The sequence below is a fragment of the Dermacentor andersoni genome, chromosome 4 (assembly GCF_023375885.2).
Source record: "Dermacentor andersoni chromosome 4, qqDerAnde1_hic_scaffold, whole genome shotgun sequence".
Classification (NCBI taxonomy): Eukaryota; Metazoa; Arthropoda; class Arachnida; order Ixodida; family Ixodidae; genus Dermacentor; species Dermacentor andersoni.
In genome coordinates this window covers 6,074,271-6,095,017 of record NC_092817.1, presented here as the reverse complement: position 1 = coordinate 6,095,017, position 20,747 = coordinate 6,074,271, and the positions used below count along the sequence as shown (strand labels likewise).

Below are 20,747 nucleotides of genomic sequence, written 5' to 3'. Positions count from 1 at the left end.
TCGCCGACTCACGCGAACTCGTCGTTTCCGTCAGTACCATCGCCATTGCAATCAGTGGACCGTCGATCGTGCGTTCAGAGGAGCAGCTAGAAGCTCTTGCATCTTGAATCTTTCTTTATTTGCAGATTTGCTGCTACTAAATAGTAAGCACTACTAAATAGTAATAGTAAATAAAAGTAAGCTTTGCTTAAAATGTGCACATGTCAACATTTGAAATGCGCTTAAATCTGTGTCTGCACCGCATGTATCAAAAACGTGCAGCTGTTGTGAACGATGGTTAGTGATAAATGGCGCTCTGTTAACGGTCACTGACATAACTGCAGGCACGATAGCTCTCTTGGCGACGGTCATTAATTGGCTGGTTTCGGCAGCCAAAATGCGCTAAGTGTCCACCTTACGTGTGTGAAGTTTTAAACACTCTTTAAAACATTTCTTGCTTTCTGGCCATGATAAGACAACTTCATAAGCATGCTGAAAATCATTGCACCGCTGTTTGTGGCAACGTACTGCGCGTTTGCGAGCGAACTTTGGAGCTGTTCGAGCCACGGGAGTATATTATTTTGGGGAATCGAAGGCGGTTCCACCCCATATTTGTACGTCCGTGTGTGTGTTTGTATATGCGTGTTTACATAGGTACATACAAAGTTTCGGTTGTTTGGAAGCCCACCCCCTGCGGCTGCACGAATGACTCGTTCGAGCGTAGCCTGTATTAACAAGTGCCCTTTGCTAAGCGCCTGCGAACAATTGGCGCTTGTAGCTCGCGACCACCAGAGAAAAAGGCGGAACACCGCGCGGCATTTGGCTCCTGCGCGCGCGGAGTGGCTTCGCTGCAGAGCTGGATCACGGTGGCGGAACTATGCGCAACTCTGCTCCCTGCGGGAGCATATACAGGAACACTAGGCGATAGCTGCCACGCACGCCGGCTACCGGCGGCGGCGGACACCATCGTCAACAGAAATCGCTTTAAAGATTAGCCCATAACAACTTGCGCTGTAGAGGAGGCGCAACTCTGCTCCCTTTGGGAGCATATACGAGGATGTCACTACCTGAGACGTGCGCTCACGTGTTCACTATCATGAAGTTTGGGATTGTGCTCAAGGTAAGATACCACCGCGTATAGAAAACGCTTTTCAGCAATGGGCTGTGTGTCTCCACTCTGACTCACCCCGACAGTTCGGTATCCAGGACCTCGGTTCCCAGACGCCGGCCAGGTCGCAGGTGTAAAAAGACACGTTACCGGGCAGCGCGTACCCGTCTTCGCAGCTCGGCTCGCACACAACGCCGTGCAGCCAGTTCTCGCACTCGGTGCTGCCGTGCTCGATGTCGGCTGGCAGACGGCACTCGTTGCCTGCATGCGCCGTGCCGTGCAGCAGCCAACATGCAGCATACATGAAGGCATGTCACTTACGGGTTACGCAGCTGAAGGAGCAATGCGCTCGCGTGCTGTCCTTGCGAGTGTTACTGTCACTAGTACAACATGATGGGCAAGCTGAAATTCCCGAAAATGCGCGTCGTGGGTTAAAAAAACAAAGACGCCGCATGCAAAAGCCAAATTCTTCTGGTTTTAAGCCGTTACATCCTAATACGCAACTTGCAGGGGCATAGGCATCTTGAAATGGGCTGACGTAACATCATCAAAGGAGCCTGCAACAAGCGTCGTCGAAGGCGCGCTTTTTTACCTTTAAGCTTATCACTCGTCCCTGTCACACAAGCAAGACGGGCAGATCGTTCACGGGGACAGCTTCCGTCAAGAAGAATGAGTGGGGCATAATGTTAATATATATTTGGGCGTGGTATCGGATTCGGCATAAAAGTTGGCAGCAAGGTCGAGTCGGACATTACGCCAAGATGTACTGTGGCGTAATATCGGGTTTGGAATTGGATTGGTTACGACGTAGAGTAGGACATTACACAGATATATCGACGTGTGGTATTGGGTTTGGCACAAAGGTTGGCTGCGAGGTTGAGTAGGCCGTTTAAACAAGATATGCTCTGGCGTGGTATCGAATTTGCAGGGAAGGTTGCGATTTTGTGTGTTTGCTATAACGCGCCTGTAAGATTTGTCATGAATCACGGCGTGGTATCAGATTGAAGACAGCGCTACATAAAAAAAAAAAACTTATCCGTAAGTTTAGAAATCGTCCACCACGTTTTCTGCCACAAGTTTTTTTATCTGCAGTTTAGAAAGTGTAAAAATGAAGTTTTGCAATGTGCTTCCTGAAAACAATAAGTGAGAGAGGCAGGAGAGCTAGCAAATAATTGAATACTCGGCAATTCCACTTCCACGCTTGGCAAAAAGCTTTTTACTTTTGACGGCTTTCACAGTCCGTCCGATCAGTCAGATCAGATCTCGCAACCATTTACAACCCTAGTTCATTATTAAAAAGAGAGAGAGAAGGTTGAAAAAGAAATAAAAAAACTGTCCCGTGTTATTAAAGGTTGTGTGCACTGGGAGTACATCTTGCAAGCGGTAATTCTACGCTTAAAAAGGCAGTGCTGACGCTGGGGGTGCTTAACATGCAGAATATCTGCTTGTAAGGCAGCTAAATCGTATTTAGTTATGCGTTGGTTACGCTTAGTGGAAACATGCAAGGACTCAGCTGTACGCGGCGTATTCTTCGCCATGACATATGCGTTAAACCATCGAGTAACTACTAGACGGAACTGTGGCGCTGCAAGCAGGGAAGTTGAGCCAGCATGCGTCCTTCTGGCTTTAACTGGCTTCGTGACTGTGCAATGGGATCATTTTTGGGAAAGCATTATAAATAATTAAATGAACATTATTAAAGTTGCCCGATGGCAGCAATCGAACACAGGACCTCTAGTACAGAAGCCGGATATTGGAACTATTACGCCACGGGCGTATTTACAAGCGCAACCACTGCAATTAGCAGCGATTATGCATGGCTGCAGAGTCTTATTACCTTCTTCATTTCACAAGTATCAATTGCTTTGAAATTTAGTCCAATTTAGGCCTACATCAATCGTAATAAACAAAGCCATAATAAACGTATGAAGCATGAAGATCAAACAAATCCATGTTCTACACAGGGTGGCAGAACGATCGCCGCGCCAGAGCTCCCTCTAGTGGTTGTATGGAAAGATGTGCGGCAAAGGACAGCTGCAGTTTCGGTTTATAAGATGAGCACGCAGAGGCGGCAATGTCTGTTGGCGCTATCCAAGGCCGAAGGTAATTCGCAACGGAGAGGTGACAGGCGTCTATCGTATACTTACGTGAAACGTTCACGTAGAAAGTGCAAACTGCCTCATTTCCAGCAATGTCCCTGGCCGTGTAATACACGTTGTGCAGGCCGAAGTTAAATACGGATCCTGGTGACTGAAAAACACGAAACACAGACACACCGCCGTCAACGACGAGGCTCGTCACCAACATGTATGTACTAGCAGGCATGCCTTTTACTATGTGACCCAATGTTACCTTCGTCGCAAGCAGCTAGCCCTAGGTCCGCGGTGGTGTCATGGCCGTGTATCTGGCTCCCTGCCATCGCTTCTGGTGCATGCAGTCAAAAAAGCGTGGCCTTCGAGATGTATGTCTGTCACCCGGAGAGCGCCGTTAATGGGGTGTAGATCTAGAAACCACGAGTTTTCGGGCTTTTCTTGTCGCTGCTTGCCTGTAGTTTCGCGGGCGATGCGGGCGCGAATCGATCTTGCCTATTTCTTGCAGAAATAATTCAACAGTAACGACTTGCTTCTCGGCCCACCATTTGAGCTATCAGACTGAATGGCTGATGAGGTGGCATCGCTCAGGAAAGTGCCATTTCGTATTCATAGCACTGTGTCCGTCGCTGGTCAGATTATATAGTTGTTATTTTAGGGAACGTTCGCAATATATCTACGGGTTATAGTTAAGAACGGTATTTAACATAACTTGTTAATGCATATAAATTCCTGTCATATGAGTGCGTAATTTGATAGCAAATGATATGTACCTTATATAATTTCATTGAATATCGTTTCTACAATTTCACATAGAATCATATCAAATTCATATAAATTTATATAAATTCTACAGCGAATGTCACTAAACGTTTCGGTGTGACAGCCTGCAAGTGACACTAACGGCGTAGTGCACTCGCTGGAAGTGGCACTAAATTCACCCGTCTGACAGGGCTGACAGCTCACCCGTTCGAATGGCCGCGGATTCCCCAGCTGTTTCGACCCGGCAGCCAGCGTTACTTGTTGTACCGCCATCTGCACCGGCCCAAGCCATAGCCAAATACAGAGTAAAGTTTCTTCACCGGAGCACACGCAAATATATATATATATATATATAGGAATGAAATCTTCCTGCCATCGCCGCCATAGCACTATCGCCACCGTCTTTCTTTCTGCTGTTGTCACTAACGCGTTCGCTTCGCAAACAAAAAGCCCACCTCAGCCAAACACTATACCATTTGGGAACGTTTCTTGCAGAACCCACAAAAGATGCTACATAGCCAGCTTACTCAAAAATGCTTCGCATAGCGTCGATTCCCACAGTGCGTCGGATCCGCATATTGTTCTAAATGAGTTTTGATTACAGCGGCCGTGTGAAGGTGACATATATGATCGCGTAGCCCTCGTAAGAGCTTGTATCATACAAACTTTATTGTTCGGCTATGTGAACATTGAGAATCACACGGCTTATATGCATTACGTGCCTAAAATCAACAATGGTCGAGGAAAAGAAGTTATTCACTTAGTAAAACAAATAACAGCCCAAATTATTCCAAAAAGCCAAGACAGCAGAAGAAAAGCGGCGGAGTTAAGGTGAGCTGGGGAGCCGGCCCTCCCAAAACGCTTTTGCTCCGCACAACAACATAACGAATAACACAAGCATGCAGGCAGAAAACGAGAAGAGGCTTTGTGCCGAAAACAGTAATCTTAAAAAGGAGCTTGAGCTCTGCCGCGAAGAAACCGGCAGCTCAGGAAAAGAATAGACGACCTAATTCAGGAAATGCAAGAGATGAGAAAGGCAGGTTTCTCACCAGTTAGGGCGCCGTCGCCGCCGCAGCAACATATAGAGAGCACGCAAACTAGCGAGGGGAACACCTCAATTGAAGACCTCAAAGCTTTCATGCAGCAAATGCAGCAGCAAATGCAGCAGCTAAATCAAAAGATGGCCCTGCAGGACCGGAGCTTCCGAAACTACGTAAAGAGTCAAACTACACAGAGAGCAGTAAACGACGCCCGAGACCGGCTCTACAACGAGCGCAGGTTTGGATCAGAATCCCAGGGAACAAATAACAACACCAATACATCAACATGGCAGGACCAAACAAACTAGAGATTTGGCAGTGGAACTGCAGGAGCTACAAGCGCAAGCAAGGGCTCCTGCAACAGTTCATTAACACTAGAGGAAATCCACCAGATTTATTACTACTACAGGAAACAAATTGCATCCCAATCCTAAAAGGATATACATGTCAGGAAAATGGACGGACAGCGACTTTAATAAGCAAAAAAATAACAACCATAGCACATAAGGAATTAGAAGACACACAGCTAGAACATACAGTGATCGAAGCGATTCCAAAACGGAAAAAGAAAGCTAAGAGCACTTTCGTAATCAATCTATATAGCCCACCTAAAAACAGAGGAAACTTCATTAAGCTTTTTGCGGAAGCGAAGAAGCTTGCAGGGCAAAACACCCTAATAATAGCAGGAGACTTCAATGGGAAGAGTCCGCAGTGGGGCAGTAGAATCGAAGAAAAGAAAGGGCGCAGTATCTGCACAGCTGCAGAAAACATAGGCTGCGAGCTACTTACAGATGAAAGCCAACCCACCAGACAGGTCAATAGCGTAAGCGTGGACAAGTCTCCCGACCTAACCTTTGTCAGGGGCGCTAAGCAAGTCGAATGGGAGAACTTGCAAGAAAACCTCGGCAGTGACCACTACATCATCAGGGTCAACACAGAGGCAGAAATCATTAGGAGGAAGATTGGCAAGGCAAGTCTAACAGACTGGGATGCCTTTCGAGTGCACTGTAAACAGCTAAAAGGGGACATAACCTCGGCAGAGGATTGGAGCCAACAACTCAGACAAATAAGAGATCCCTACACAAAAGAAGTGGAACGAACAGAACAAGCACCAGAAGTGGACAAGCAACTCCTCAGGCTATGGGAGGCACGACGAGGCCTAACCAAGCGGGGGAAGCATCAGAAGCTAAATAGAAAGCTTAAGAAGAAAATTGCCGAAATAACTCAGCAAGCAGAGGAGTATGCAACGCAGCTGGCAAGGCAGGGGTGGCAGCAGTTTAGTACCTCACTGAATGGCACCCTAAGCACAGCCAGAACATGGCATATCCTCAGAACACTCATGGATCCGAGCAAGAGCAAGGCGGAAAGCAGCAAATCCATTCAGAGGTTAATCCACCAGTATGAAGGAACAGAAGAACAACTGCTCCAAGCAGTACGGGAAAAATGCTACGGAAAGATCCCGGTAGAAGGCTACCGAGGCGACTACCAGGGTGAAGAAAATTCAACTACAGACCGACCCATCACAAGAGAAGAGGTCGTCGAGACTGTAAGGGCTACAGCAAAGAAAGCAGCAGGGGCGGACAAAATCCGAAACTCGCTAATTCGAAACCTCAGCGACGAAGCAATTGATCAGCTCACCCTCTACCTCAACAAACTATGGGAGGAAGGCAAAGTACCAGCGGAGTGGAAACACGCCGTAGTGGTGATGATTCCCAAACCCGGCAAAAAACTGCAAATTGAAAATCCCAGACCAATTTCGCTTACATCATGCCTAGGCAAGCTGTACGAAAGAATAGTGACCCGAAGAATCCAAACGCATCTTTAAGACGGAGGATGGTACCCCAACACCATGTTCGGCTTCAGGGCAAACTTGTCTACCCAAGATATCTTGCTACACCTAAAGGAAGAGGTACTCGAGACAATGCCGAAAAACGGGGGAAACGTGGTCATGGCCATCGACATCACGGGAGCGTTTGACAACGTGTACCACGCCGCCATTATGGAGGGGATTAACACCACTAATTGCGGGAAGAAAGTACATAACTATATCAGAAGCTTCCTAACCGACAGAACAGCGACAGTAGGCCTGGGAGACCTACGGAGTGACGCCTTTCAAACGCCATGCAAGGGCACTCCGCAGGGCTCAGTAATCTCTCCAGTACTCTTCAACATAGCAATGGTCAACCTAAGCAAGAAACTTAGCAAGATCCAATGAATCAGTCACGCAATGTGCGCGGACGACATAACGATATGGACTACTCAAGGCTCACTAGGGGATAAACAAGAGGCACTACAAGAAGCAGCCGCCTGCATCGAAGAATACACAAAGCAAAGAGGCCTCAGATGCTCCACGGAGAAATCTGAACTCCTCAGGGTGGACAGACACCCCACTGATGCCCCGCTCGAAGTAAGGCTAGAAGGACAGAACATCCCGGAACAAAAGATGATTAGAATCCTCGGCATGTGGCTGCAAGGAAGCCGGAAATGCAGCCACACAATCTGCCTGCTAAACAAAGCAGCAGGACAGGTGGGCCGAATGATTAGCAGAGTGGCACACAAGAGATATGGCATGAAATAGGAGGACACACTCAGGTTGGTCAACAGCCTGATAGTCAGCCGGATCACATACTCAATGCCGTACCATGCAATCACCAAAACCGAAAAAGAGCAAGTGGAGACCATCCTCCGGAAAGCGTATAAAACAGCTCTCCACCTCCCGAGGAACACATCCAACGACAAACTCATGCAACTCCGAATCAGCAACACTTTTGAAGAACTAAGGGAATGCCAGCTCAAGGCACAAGTACGAAGACTCAGCAATACAACAACAGGAAGGGCGCTCCTGACAAAGCTAGGTCGGGAAGTAGAAAAACCACAAAGTAGCAGGGCCACAATACCAGACCCACTAAGAAAGAAACTACGCATACAACCTATCCCTCGCAACATGGACCCAAACCTCCATGCGAGTAGGAGACAGGCTAGGGCAGAGTTTTACGAAAAGACGATGGGACATCGGGACAATACAGTCTATACCGATGCGTCCCTATACTCACAAGCACACAAAAACAAGGTGGCAGCGGTAGCAGTAAATAATCAAGGAGAATTAATCACAGGACTCACGGCCGAGGTGGCTAACATAACCGAGGCAGAGGAAAGTGCTGTCGCACTGGCAGCGGAAGAAGGTTATAGAACAGGAATATCCCTCAATATTCTAACAGATTCACAAGAGGCGTGCCGGAGCTATATACGAAGCAGAATTAGTAACACGGCGCTGAAGATCCTCAGCAGAGTTCCAATCGCTGAGCGACAACCCACACATAACATTATCTGGATACCAAGCCACGCAGGGATCAGGGGCAACGAAGGGGCAGACAGCCTAGTTCGTGGGATGACCAGCCGAACAGGAACGTCAACCGCCCCAGAGGGGCCACAGATCAACTGCGGGAACAGCTATTCAGAGCTATTAAACCTCTATCAAGGGCTAATATATCAATATCCCCCACCACATAAAGCATTAACAAAGGAGGAGGCCGCAGGATGGCGGAGACTGCAAACGGGCTCCTCCCCAAACTTACACATACTAAGTAGGATGTTCCCCACGCAGTATAGCGCAACCTGTCCGTGGTGTGGAGCTAAACCAACATTATACCACATTACATGGGAGTGTACAAGAAACCAGGCATTCCACAAACACAAAACACCAAGTGCGGAGCAATGGGAGAGCTGGCTCACCAGCCGCGAGCTAGGGGCTCAAAGAGCTCTAATAGCGCACGCGTGCGAGGCGGCCCGGCTCAGTGGAGCCCTAGACTAGGGGCGCATCCATGGCTGAAGAGGACCCAAGCTTCAAGAATGAAGACTTCGGCCTCGACCCGCTAAACCCTTAAAAGAGTCAATAAAGTTTTCCATTCCATTCCATTCCTCCTCTAGAGGCTGTCACTTTGCATACTACAGATAACCTCACTTGACCGTGATTTCTTTGTCCCTGAATTCAAAATTTTGCAGAACGATCGCATTTTGGCGCCGTCCAGATCGCGGGCCCTATCTGGATAGCGATCTGCGATGAGTACAGTCTAGGAGCGCCGAGGACTGATAGCTTTGTGTGCGCTGTGTTCTCGCAGCTTAGGTTGCTTCAGGCAATATGCAGCACGAAGGTCAATTCGCTCACTGCTGCTACCGCTCTTCCTCACGCCATCGTTTTCACAGCGAGTGTCCACAGCATCTAGTCAGATGTGTTTATGTTTACATGTGCGCTCGCGAGATCATGCTTATTAATTTAGTTAGTATACCAATGTTTACAAGTTCATACGGCCGATGAATCTACTATACTTCAGCGAAGAAGATCCTTACTTTCTATAGCTGTCGAGTAACTTTCTATCACAAACGATGTTATGCCTTTAGAGTGAGCGAGTAACTGTCTTCATTGAAGTCATGAATGATGTTAGTGCACAAATACGACGTCGGCTACTTATTGCCTCTTGAAGAGGTGGTACATACAGCATGCAGTTACATTATCACATTGAAGTCAACATAACACCAGAATGATTGAAATCGAACTTGTTGCAGCTTTTTTTGTTAGTGTATGGGTTTTCCCAGCCTAGGTATATATATATATATATATATATATATATATATATATATATATATATATTGATACGTGTACTTATCTTTATCGGGCGACCACGGTTCGCCGCTTAACAAATGCAATCGCACAGCGCGGGACGCGCCTGCATGTATCCGACGTTTCTGGAAAGTTATCGATGCTTCTACCCGGCTGTCTGTTGTCGCCGAACCTTGTGTTATCTGATTTCATCGCGTAGCGCGAATGGTGTAGAACTTTGTGGAAAGCACGCGGGTCCAAACGATTAGTCTGGAACATTCGACGACTGCTCTATAAAAGCCGACGCGCTTGACCCGCTGAGCAGATTTTCGACGATCGCCGAGCGTGTTCGCCGCTATCGTTGCGCTATAAGTGTAGCCTGTTTTGTGGGCACAGGTTCGCCCAATAAAAGTTAGTTTTCTTGTTCACAGTATTGCTACTGTGTTCTTTCTTCAACGTCACCACCACGTGACATCTGGTGGAGGTGCTTGTGCGTTCATGTACCGAACGCCCCCGCAAAGCCGCGATCCAAGCCCGAAGCCCGAGGACGAAACCGACACCGCCCAAGACCAGCGTGCTAGCCGCAGCCTGCAAGGCCTGCCCCCAGAGCACGGACTTCTACCTGAGGCGACAAAGAAGATCGTGGTCAAGACAACCTCAATGGCTGCCCCTGCGTCCCCCGTTATCCTACAACAACCCCGGGACCCACCGACCTTCCATGGAGCAGCGACTGAAGACCCGGAATCTTGGCTGGAGACCTACGAGCGAATCGCGACATTCAACAACTGGGACTCCGACGACAAGCTGCGGCATGTCTACTTCGCCTTAGAAGACGCCGCCAGAACGTGGTTTGAGAACAGGGAGTCGACCTTGACTACGTGGGACCTGTTCCGTAGCGGCTTCCTGTGCACCTTTACAAGTGTCGTGCGCAAGGAAAGGGCCGAAGCTATGCTGGACGCCCGAGTGCAGCTACCAAACGAGAACGTTGCCATCTTTACGGAAGAAATGACCCGTCTGTTCCGCCACGCCGACCCGGATATGGCCGAGGAAAAGAAAGTTCGCCTACTCATGCGTGGTGTGAAGGAGGAACTTTTCGCCGGGATGGTAAGAAGCCCACCGAAGACCGTCGAAGAGTTTCTTCGTGAGGCGACGAACATCGAGAAGACACTCGAAATGCGGAACCGGCAATTCAACCGCCGTACAAGCTCTACCCCCTACGCAGGAATTCAATCACTGGCCACGGACGATCTGCGCGAGACCATCAGGGCCATTGTGCGCGAAGAACTGCGCAAGGTCTTGCCTTCGTCGCAGCCTCAAGTGGCTTCGATCGCCGACATCGTAAAAGAGGTGCACCGATCGCTTGGAGTTCCTGAGGTGCAACCAGAACCACCGCAGCCTCAGCCGCAAGCGATGAGCTACGCCGCCGTCGCCCGCCGTCAAGATCCCTTTCCACTACCGCGCCAGGGCCCCGTAACGCCGCAATTCCGTCGACCACCACCGCCGCCGCCAGCACGCCCACCCGTCGCCCAGCGCAGCTACCCGAGGAAGACTGACGTTTGGCGCGCTCCTGACCACCGCCCGCTCTGCTACCACTGCGGAGAGGCAGGTCACGTCTACCGACGATGCCCATACCGAGAGATGGGACTGCGAGGTTTCGCCGTTAACGCGCCGCGTCCACAGCTTGGAGAGCGCCCACGTGACATCGCCGACTACCTCGCCGCTACTCAATGGAGCTCTCGACGACCGTCGCGTTCGCCATCACCAGGCCGCTACCTGTCGCCGCAGCGCCGACCATACAGTGGCCCAGCCCGGGGCCGGTCAGCGAGCCCATATCCGGAAAACTAAAAGCAGCAACCGATGGAGGTGCGGTTGCTGTTCGTCGAACTGACGAAGATCCTCCGCCGCCGACGAAAGCGCCGAAGAAACCATCTCGACGACATAATGACGACGCGCCACCGTCCCGAGGAAGTCAGGAAGCCAAGACTGCACCGACGAAAGACGACTTCACGACGCGACGTACTAGCTTCAATTCAACACGACGCAGCCGTGATCCGACGCCAAGACCCAACTGCAACGCAAGACAAAGAACCACCGACATCGACGTGCTTCTAGACGGCCACGCAGTCACCGCCTTAATCGACACAGGCGCCGATTTCTCAGTCATGAGTGGACACATCGCCGTCCAGATGAAGAAGGTTAAGACTGCATGGGAAGGCCCTCAAATTCGTACCGCTGGAGGACACCTGATTACGCCGACAGGAATGTGCACGGCAAGAATTACCATTCACGACCGGACTTACCCTGTCACCTTCGTTATCCTCCAACAGTGTTCACGAGACGTCATTCTCGGTATGGACTTCCTGGACCAACACGGCGCAATCATCAACCTGAAGTCGAAGTCAATAACGCTGTCGGAAGATAAAGCGATACCGCCGGAGAGCCCTCGTAGTCACCACGCCTTGAATGTGCTCGAAGACCAAGTGAGCATCCCGCCCCGCTCCAGCATTGTTATTTCGGTCGGCACCGAAATACCCGCTGACGTAGAAGGCGTCATCGAAGGCGACCAACGTCTACTGCTAGACCGTGAAATTTGCGTCGCAAGAGGGATCGCTCGACTGCATGGAGGGAAAACTGAAGTGTTGCTGACAAACTTCAGCCAGGAGTTCAAGCACCTCAACAAGGGCACGACGATCGCGTACATCGAGGAAATTCTGGAAACAAGTAATGCGTTTGTCCTCTCGGATTCCGTCGCATCTACCCCGACGACCATGGTTCCCGAACCAGACTACGACATTAATCCAAGTCTCCCAGTGATTAAGCAACAGCAGCTCAGAAGTCTGCTCCGACGATACAAAAGCTGCTTTTCGACGACATCGAGGATTCGACAAACACCAGTCGCCAAGCATCGCATAATCACCGAGGAGTACGCTCGACCACTCCGCCAAAGCCCTTACCGAGTTTCGCCGCGAGAACGCGAAGCTATAAGAGAACAAGTCGACGAAATGCTGCGCGACGACATCATCCAGCCGTCGAAAAGCCCATGGGCATCCCCTGTTGTCCTGGTGAAGAAAAAGGACGGAACCCTACGTTTCTGCGTCGATTATCGTCGTCTGAACAAGATCACGAAGAAGGACGTATACCCCCTTCCACGGATAGACGACGCATTGGATCGGCTCTGCAACGCTAAGTACTTCTCCTCGATGGACCTCAAGTCTGGCTATTGGCAAATAGAAGTCGACGAAAGAGATCGCGAAAAGACCGCCTTCATCACCCCAGACGGCCTCTACGAGTTCAAGGTTATGCCATTTGGACTGTGCTCGGCGCCTGCAACGTTCCAGCGCGTGATGGACACGGTTTTAGCGGGATTGAAATGGCAGACCTGTCTCGTTTACTTGGATGACGTCGTTGTATTCGCCGGAAATTTCGACGATCACCTTAGGCGGCTTGCCACAGTACTAGAGGCCATCAAGTCATCAGGGCTCACTCTGAAGCCAGAAAAATGCCGCTTCGCTTACGACGAGCTTCTGTTCCTAGGCCACGTCATCAGTAAATCCGGAGTACGCCCCGACCCCCAGAAAACAGCTGCCATCGCAAAGTTCCCGCAGCCCACCGACAAGAAGGCAGTGCGTAGATTCCTTGGCATGTGTGCCTACTACAGGCGCTTTGTCAAGGACTTTTCACGCATCGCCGAGCCGTTGACACGTCTAACTAAATGTGATGTTGAGTTCAAGTGGGAAACGCCGCAGGCCGACGCATTTGAAGAACTCAAACGACGCATGCAGTCGCCGCCGGTACTTGCGCACTTCGACGAGTACGCCGATACAGAAATCCATACTGACGCCAGTAGCCTAGGCCTCGGTGCCGTTCTAGTCCAGAGGAGAAACGGAGTCGAACAGGTGATAGCTTACGCTAGCCGGTCGCTGTCAAAAGCGGAAGGCAACTATTCTACAACCGAAAAGGAATGCCTCGCCATCGTTTGGGCTACAGCTAAATTTCGCCCTTATCTTTATGGCAGGCCATTCAAAGTCGTCAGTGACCATCACGCGTTGTGTTGGCTAGCGAGTATAAAGGATCCTTCAGGACGACTGGCACGGTGGAGCCTCAGACTACAAGAATACGACATCACTGTAACCTACAAGTCAGGACGAAAACACTCCGATGCCGATTGCCTATCACGCGCCCCATTGACCCGCCGCCGCAAGATGACGAAGATGACGCCTTCCTTGGCATGATAAGCGCGGAAGACTTCGCTGAACAGCAACGGGCAGACCCGGAGCTAAAAGGCCTGGTGGAATATTTGGAAGGGCACACCGACGTTGTCCCCAGGGCATTTAAGCGCGGATTACCTTCCTTCACGCTTCAAAACAATCTCCTCGTGAAGAAGAACTTTTCACCAGTCCGCGCCAACTACCTTCTTGTTGTCCCGTCAGGACTTCGTCCAGAAGTATTGCACGCCCTACATGACGATCCGACCGCTGGACACCTCGGTTTTTCCCGGACACTATCGAGGATACAAGAAAAGTATTATTGGCCGCGACTGACCGCCGACGTCGCCCGTTATGTCAGAACATGCCGAGACTGTCAGCGACGCAAGACACCGCCGACAAGGCCAGCCGGATTACTACAGCCAATCGAGCCTCCTTGCCGACCATTCCAGCAGATCGGGATGGACTTGCTGGGACCCTTTCCGACGTCAACAACCGGAAATAAGTGGATCGTCGTGGCGACAGACTACCTCACCCGCTTCGCTGAAACTAAAGCACTGCCGAAAGGTAGCGCAGCCGAAGTGGCGAAATTCTTTGTCGAAAACATCCTGCTTCGACATGGCGCCCCAGAAGTCCTCATCACCGACAGAGGAACGGCCTTTACAGCGGAGCTCACCCAAGCCATTCTGAAATACAGTCAGACAAGGCACAGGAGAACCACGGCCTACCACCCGCAGACGAATGGTCTTACGGAGCGGCTGAATAAGACCCTCGCCGACATGCTAGCGATGTACGTCGACGTCGAACACAAGACCTGGGATGCCGTCCTGCCGTACGTAACATTCGCTTACAACACGGCGGTGCAAGAAACAACACAGATCACGCCGTTTAAGCTGGTTTACGGCAGGAACCCGACGACGACGCTCGACGCCATGCTGCCCCACGTCACTGACGAAGAGAATGTTGACGTCGCCAGCTATCTCCAGCGAGCCGAAGAAGCCCGACAGCTCGCCCGCCTACGGATCAAGAACCAACAGAGGACCGACAGCCGACACTACAACCTCCGACGACGCTTTGTTGAGTACCAGCCCGGCGACCGTGTTTGGGTTTGGACCCCGATACGCCGACGAGGACTCAGTGAGAAACTACTCCGACGCTATTTCGGACCCTACAAGGTCATCCGACGTATTGGCGCTCTGGACTATGAGGTCGTGCCAGACGGCATTTCGCATTCACAGCGGCGCCGCGCACGATCTGAAGTGGTCCACGTGGTGCGCCTTAAACCCTTTTACGGACGCTGACGAACTTCGTCATTTTGTTCTTTTCTTTGCTACGAGTGCTTGTGTTTATTACCTTCGTTTGTTTGCAGCACCGGGTCGATGCTTTTTAAGAGGGGGGGTATTGATACGTGTACTTATCTTTATCGGGCGACCACGGTTCGCCGCTTAACAAATGCAATCGCACAGCGCGGGACGCGCCTGCATGTATCCGACGTTTCTGGAAAGTTATCGATGCTTCTACCCGGCTGTCTGTTGTCGCCGAACCTTGTGTTATCTGATTTCATCGCGTAGCGCGAATGGTGTAGAACTTTGTGGAAAGCACGCGGGTCCAAACGATTAGTCTGGAACATTCGACGACTGCTCTATAAAAGCCGACGCGCTTGACCCGCTGAGCAGATTTTCGACGATCGCCGAGCGTGTTCGCCGCTATCGTTGCGCTATAAGTGTAGCCTGTTTTGTGGGCACAGGTTCGCCCAATAAAAGTTAGTTTTCTTGTTCACAGTATTGCTACTGTGTTCTTTCTTCAACGTCACCACCACGTGACAATATTATATATATTGCCACGTGGTGGTGACGTTGAAGAACACAGTAGCAAATACTGTGAAAGACAAAACTAACTTTTATTGGGTGAACCTGTGCCCACAAAAACAGGCTACACTTATAGCACAACGATAGCGGCGAACACGGTCGGCGATCGTCGACAATCTGATCAGCGGGTCAAGCGCGTCGGCTTTTATACAGCAGTCGTCGAATGTTCCAGACTAATCGTTCTGGCCCGCGTGCCTTCCACAAAGTTCTACACCATTCGCGTCACGCGATGAAATCAGATAACACAAGCTTCGGCTACAACAGACAGCCGGGTAGAAGCATCGATAACTTTCCAGAAACTTCGGATACATGCAGGCGCGTCCCGCGCTGTGCGATTACATTTGTTAAGCGGCGAAACGTGGTCGCCCGATAAAGATAAGTACACGTGTCAATACCCCCCCTCTTAAAAAAGCATCGACCCGATGCTGCAAACAAACGAAAGTAACAAACAAAAGCACTTGTAGCACAGAAAAAAAATAAAAAAAATAAGGAAGTTCGTCAGTGTCCGTAAAAGGGTTGAAGGCGCACCACGCGGACCACTTCAGATCGTGCGCGGCGCCGCTGTGAATGCGAAATGCCGTCGGGCACGACCTCACAGTCCAGTGCGCCAATACGTCGGATGACCTTGTAGGGTCCGAAATAGCGTCGCAGTAGCTTCTCACTGAGTCCTCGTCGGCGAATCGGGGTCCATACCCAAACACAGTCGCCGGGCTGGTACTCGACGAAGCGTCGTCGGAGGTTGTAGTGTCGGCTGTCGGGCTTCTTCGGCGCGCTGGAGGTAGGTAGCGACGTCAAGGTTCTCCTCGTCAGTGACGTGCGGCAGCATGGCGTCGAGCATCGTCGTGGGGTTCCTGCCGTAAACCAGCTTGAATGGCGTGATCTGTGTTGTTTCTTGCACCGCCGTGTTGTAAGCGAATGTTACGTACGGCAGGACGGCATCCCAGGTCTTGTGTTGGACGTCGACGTACATCACTAGCATGTTGGCGAGGGTCTTATTCAGCCGCTCCGTAAGGCCATTCGTCTGCGGGTGGTAGGCCGTTGTCCTCCTATGCCTTGTTTGACTGTATTTCAGAATGGCTTGGGTGAGCTCCGCTGTAAAGGCCGTTCCTCTGTCGGTGATGAGGACTTCTGGGCCGCCATATCGCAGCAGGATGTTTTCGACAAAGAATTTCGCCACTTCGGCTGCGCTACCTTTCGGCAGTGCTTTTGTTTCAGCAAAGCGGGTAAGGTAGTCCGTCGCCACGACGATCCACTTATTTCCGGTTATTGACGTCGGAAAGGGTCCCAGCAAGTCCATCCCGATCTGCTGGAATGGTCGGCAAGGAGGCTCGATTGGCTGTAGTAATCCGGCTGGCCTTGTCGGCGGTGTCTTGCGTCGCTGACAGTCTCAGCATGTTCTGAAATAACGGGCGACGTCGGCGGTCAGGCGCGGCCAATAATACTTTTCTTGTATCCTCGATAGTGTCCGGGAAAATCCGAGGTGTCCGGCGGTCGCATCGTCATGTAGGGCGTGCAATACTTCTGGACGAAGTCCTGACGCGACAACAAGAAGGTAATCGGCGCGGACTGGTGAGAAGTTCTTCACGAGTAGATTGTTTAGAAGTGTGAAGGAAGATAATCCGCGCTTAAATGCCCTGGGGACAACGTCGGTGGGCCCTTCCAAATATTCGACGAGGCCCTTTAGCTCCGGGTCTGCCCGTTGCTGTTCAGCGAAGTCTTCCGCGCTTATCATTCCAAGGAAGGCGTCGTCATTCTCGTCATCTTGCGGCGGCGGGTCAATGGGTCCGCGTGATAGGCAATCGGCATCGGAGTGTTTTCGTCCGAACTTGTAGGTTACAGTGATGTCGTATTCTTGTAGTCTGAGGCTCCACCGCGCCAGTCGTCATGTGGGATCCTTTAATTTCGCTAGCCAACACAAGGCGTGATGGTCGCTGACGACTTTGAATGGCCTGCCAAAAAGATAAGGGCGAAATATAGCTGTAGCCCAAACAATGGCGAGGCATTCCTTTTCGGTCGTAGAATAGTTGCCTTCCGCTTTTGACAGCGACAGGCTAGCGTAAGCTATCACCTGTTCGACTCCATTTCTTCTCTGGACTAGAACGGCACCGAGGCCTAGGCTACTGGCGTCAGTATGGATTTCTGTATCGGCGTACTCGTCGAAGTGCGCAACTACCGGCGGCGACTGCATGCGTCGTTTGAGTTCTTCAAGTGCGTCGGCCTGCGGCGTTTCCCACTTGAACTCAACATCACATTTAGTTAGACGTGTCAACGGCTCGGCGATGCGTGAAAAGTCCTTGACAAAGCGCCTGTAGTAGGCACACATGCCAAGGAATCTACGCACTGCCTTCTTGATGGGTTGCGGGAACTGTGCGATGGCAGCTGTCTTTTGCGGGTCTGGACGGACACCAGATTTGCTGATTACGTGGCCTAGGAACAGAAGCTAATCGTAAGCGAAGCGGCATTTTTCCGGCTTCAGAGTAAGCCCTGACGACTTGATGGCCTCTAGTACTGTCGCAAGCCGCCTGAGGTGATCGTCGAAATTTCCGGCGAAGGCGACGACGTCATCCAAATAAACGAGAAAGGTCTGCCACTTCAATCCTGCTAACACCGTGTCCATGACGCGCTGGAACGTTGCAGGCGCCGAGCACAGTCCGAATGGCATAACCTTGAACTCGTGAGGCCGTCTGGGGTGATGAAGGCCGTCTTTTCCCGATCTCTTTCGTCGACTTCTATTTGCCAATAGCCAGACTTGAGGTCCATCGACGAGAAGTATTTAGCGTTGCAGAGCCGATCCAATGCGTGGTCTATTCGTGGGAGGGGGTATACGTCCTTCTTCGTGATCTTGTTCAGACGACGATAATCGACGCAGAAACGTAGGCTTCCGTCCTTTTTCTTTACCAGGACAACAGGGGATGCCCACGGGCTTTTCGACGGCTGGATGATACCGTTCCGCAGCATTTCGTCGACTTGTTCTCTTATAGCTGCACGTTCTCGCGGCGAAACTCGGTAGGGACACTGGCGGAGTGGTCGAGCGCACTCCTCGGTGATTATGCGATGCTTGGCGACTGGTGTTTGTCGAATCCTCGATGACGTCGAAAAGCAGCCTTTGTATCGTCGGAGCAGACTTCTGAGCTGCTGTTGCTTAATCACGGAGAGACTTCGATTAATGTCGTAGTCTGGTTTGGGAACCATCGTCGTCGGGGTAGATGCGGCGGAATCCGAGAGGACAAACGCATTACTGGTTTTAAGAATTTCCTCGATGTGCGCGATCGTCTGACCTTGTTGATGTGCTTGAACTCTTGGCTGAAGTTTGTCAGCAACACTTGAGTTTTCCCTCCATGCAGTCGAGCGATCCCTCTTGCTACGCAAATTTCACGGTCTAGCAGCATACACGTTGGTCGCCTTCGATGACGCCTTCTACGTCAGCGGGTGTTTCGGTGCCGACTGAAATAACAATGCTCGAGCGAGGCGGGATGCTCACTTGATCTTCGAGAACACTCAAGGCGTCGTGACTACGAAAGCTCTCCGGCGGTATCGCTTGATCTTCCGACAGCGTTATCGATTTTGACTTCAGGTCTATGATTGCGCCGTGTTGGTTCAGGAAGTCCATGCCGAGAATGACGTCTGGTGAACACTGTTCGAGGATAACGAAGGTGGCAGGGTAAGTCCGGTTATGAAAGGTTATTCTTGCCGTGCAGATTCCAGTCGGCGTAATGAGGTGCCCTCCAGCGGTCCGAATTTGGGGGCCCTCCCATGCAGTCTTAACCTTCTTCAACTGGGCGGCAATGTGTCCACTCATTACGGAGTAATCGGCCCCTGTGTCGACTAAGGCAGTGACTGCGTGGCCGTCGAGAAGTACGTCGAGGTCGGTGGTTCTTTGTCTGGCGTTGCAGTTGGGTCTTGGCGTCGGATCACGGCTGCGTCGCGTTGAAGTGAAGCTGGAACGTCGCGTCGTCAAGCCGTCTTTCGGCGGTGTAGTCTTCGCTTCCCGACTTCGTAGGGACGGCGGCGTGTCGTCATTAGGTCGTCGAGATGGTTTCTTCGTCGTCTTCGTCGGCGGCGGAGGAGGATCTTCGTCAGCTCGACGAACAGCAACCGCACCTCCATCGGTTGCTGCTTTTAGTTTTCCGGATATGGGCTCGCTGACCGGCCCCGGGCTGGGCCAGTGTATGGTCGGCGCTATGGCGAGAGGTAGCGGCCTGGTGATGGCGAACGCGACTGTCGTCGAGAGCTCCACTGAGTGGCGGCGAGGTAGTCGGCGATATCGCGAGGGCGTTCACCTTGCTGCGGGCGCGGAGCGTTGACGGCGAAACCTCGCAGTCCCATCTCCCGGTATGGGCATCGGCGATACACATGGCCGGCTTCTTCGCAGTGATAGCAGAGCGGGCGGTGGTCGGGGGCTCGCCAAATGTCCGCCTTCCTCGCGTAGGTGCGCTGGGCGACGGGTGGGCGTGCTGGCGGCGGCGGCGGCGGCGGCGGACGACGGAATTGCGTTGTTGCAGGGCCGTGGAGTGGTCGCAGAGGGGGACCTTGACGGCGTGCGACGGCGGCGTATGTCATCGCTTTTGGCTGGGGCTGCGGTAATTGTGGTTGCAGCTCGGGAACTCCAAACGATCGGTGCACCTCTTTTTTCACGATGTCCGCGATCGAAGCCACTTGGGGCTGCGACGAAGGCAGGACCTTGCGCAGTTCTTCGCGCACAAATGGCCCTGATGGTCTCCTGAAAGTCGTCGGAATCTAGTCCTTGGATGGCGTACTGCGTCATGAGCCCCTGGCGGTTATGTTGCCGGGTGCGCATCTCCAGAGTTTTCTCGATCGTCGATGCCTCTGCAGAAAACTCAGCTACGGTCATCGGCGGGTTACGAATAAGTCCTGCGAAAAGTTCTTGCTTGACGCCCCGCATCAGGAAGCGGACTTTTTTCTCCTCTGACATTTCCGGGTCGGAGTGCCGGAAAAGACGGGCCATCTCCTCCGGGAAGATCGCGATCGTCTCATTTGGCAGCTGCACTCTGGTTTCTAGTAGTGCTTGGGCTCGCTCTTTTCGCACGACGCTTGTAAACGTTTGCAAGAAGCCGCTTTGGAACAGGTCCCACGTCGT

The 20,747-nt window shown here is 51.5% G+C and overlaps 1 protein-coding gene across 2 annotated transcripts in view; it reads right to left on the bottom strand.

Moving 5' to 3' along the window:
• Nucleotides 1–20,747, bottom strand: part of LOC126535749 (uncharacterized) — a 338,961-nt gene that overhangs the window by 51,936 nt on the left and 266,278 nt on the right. Inside the window, exons 17-19 of one of the 2 annotated variants that reach the window (XM_055073350.2) lie at nt 4,144–4,212; nt 3,235–3,337; nt 1,166–1,348 (exon numbers count right to left, since the gene is read on the bottom strand). In XM_055073350.2, coding sequence (XP_054929325.1) covers nt 1,166–1,348; nt 3,235–3,337; nt 4,144–4,212 — 355 coding nt within the window. The remainder of the gene's footprint in view (nt 1–1,165; nt 1,349–3,234; nt 3,338–4,143; nt 4,213–20,747) is intronic. The other variant, XM_055073351.2, reaches the window with a different exon arrangement.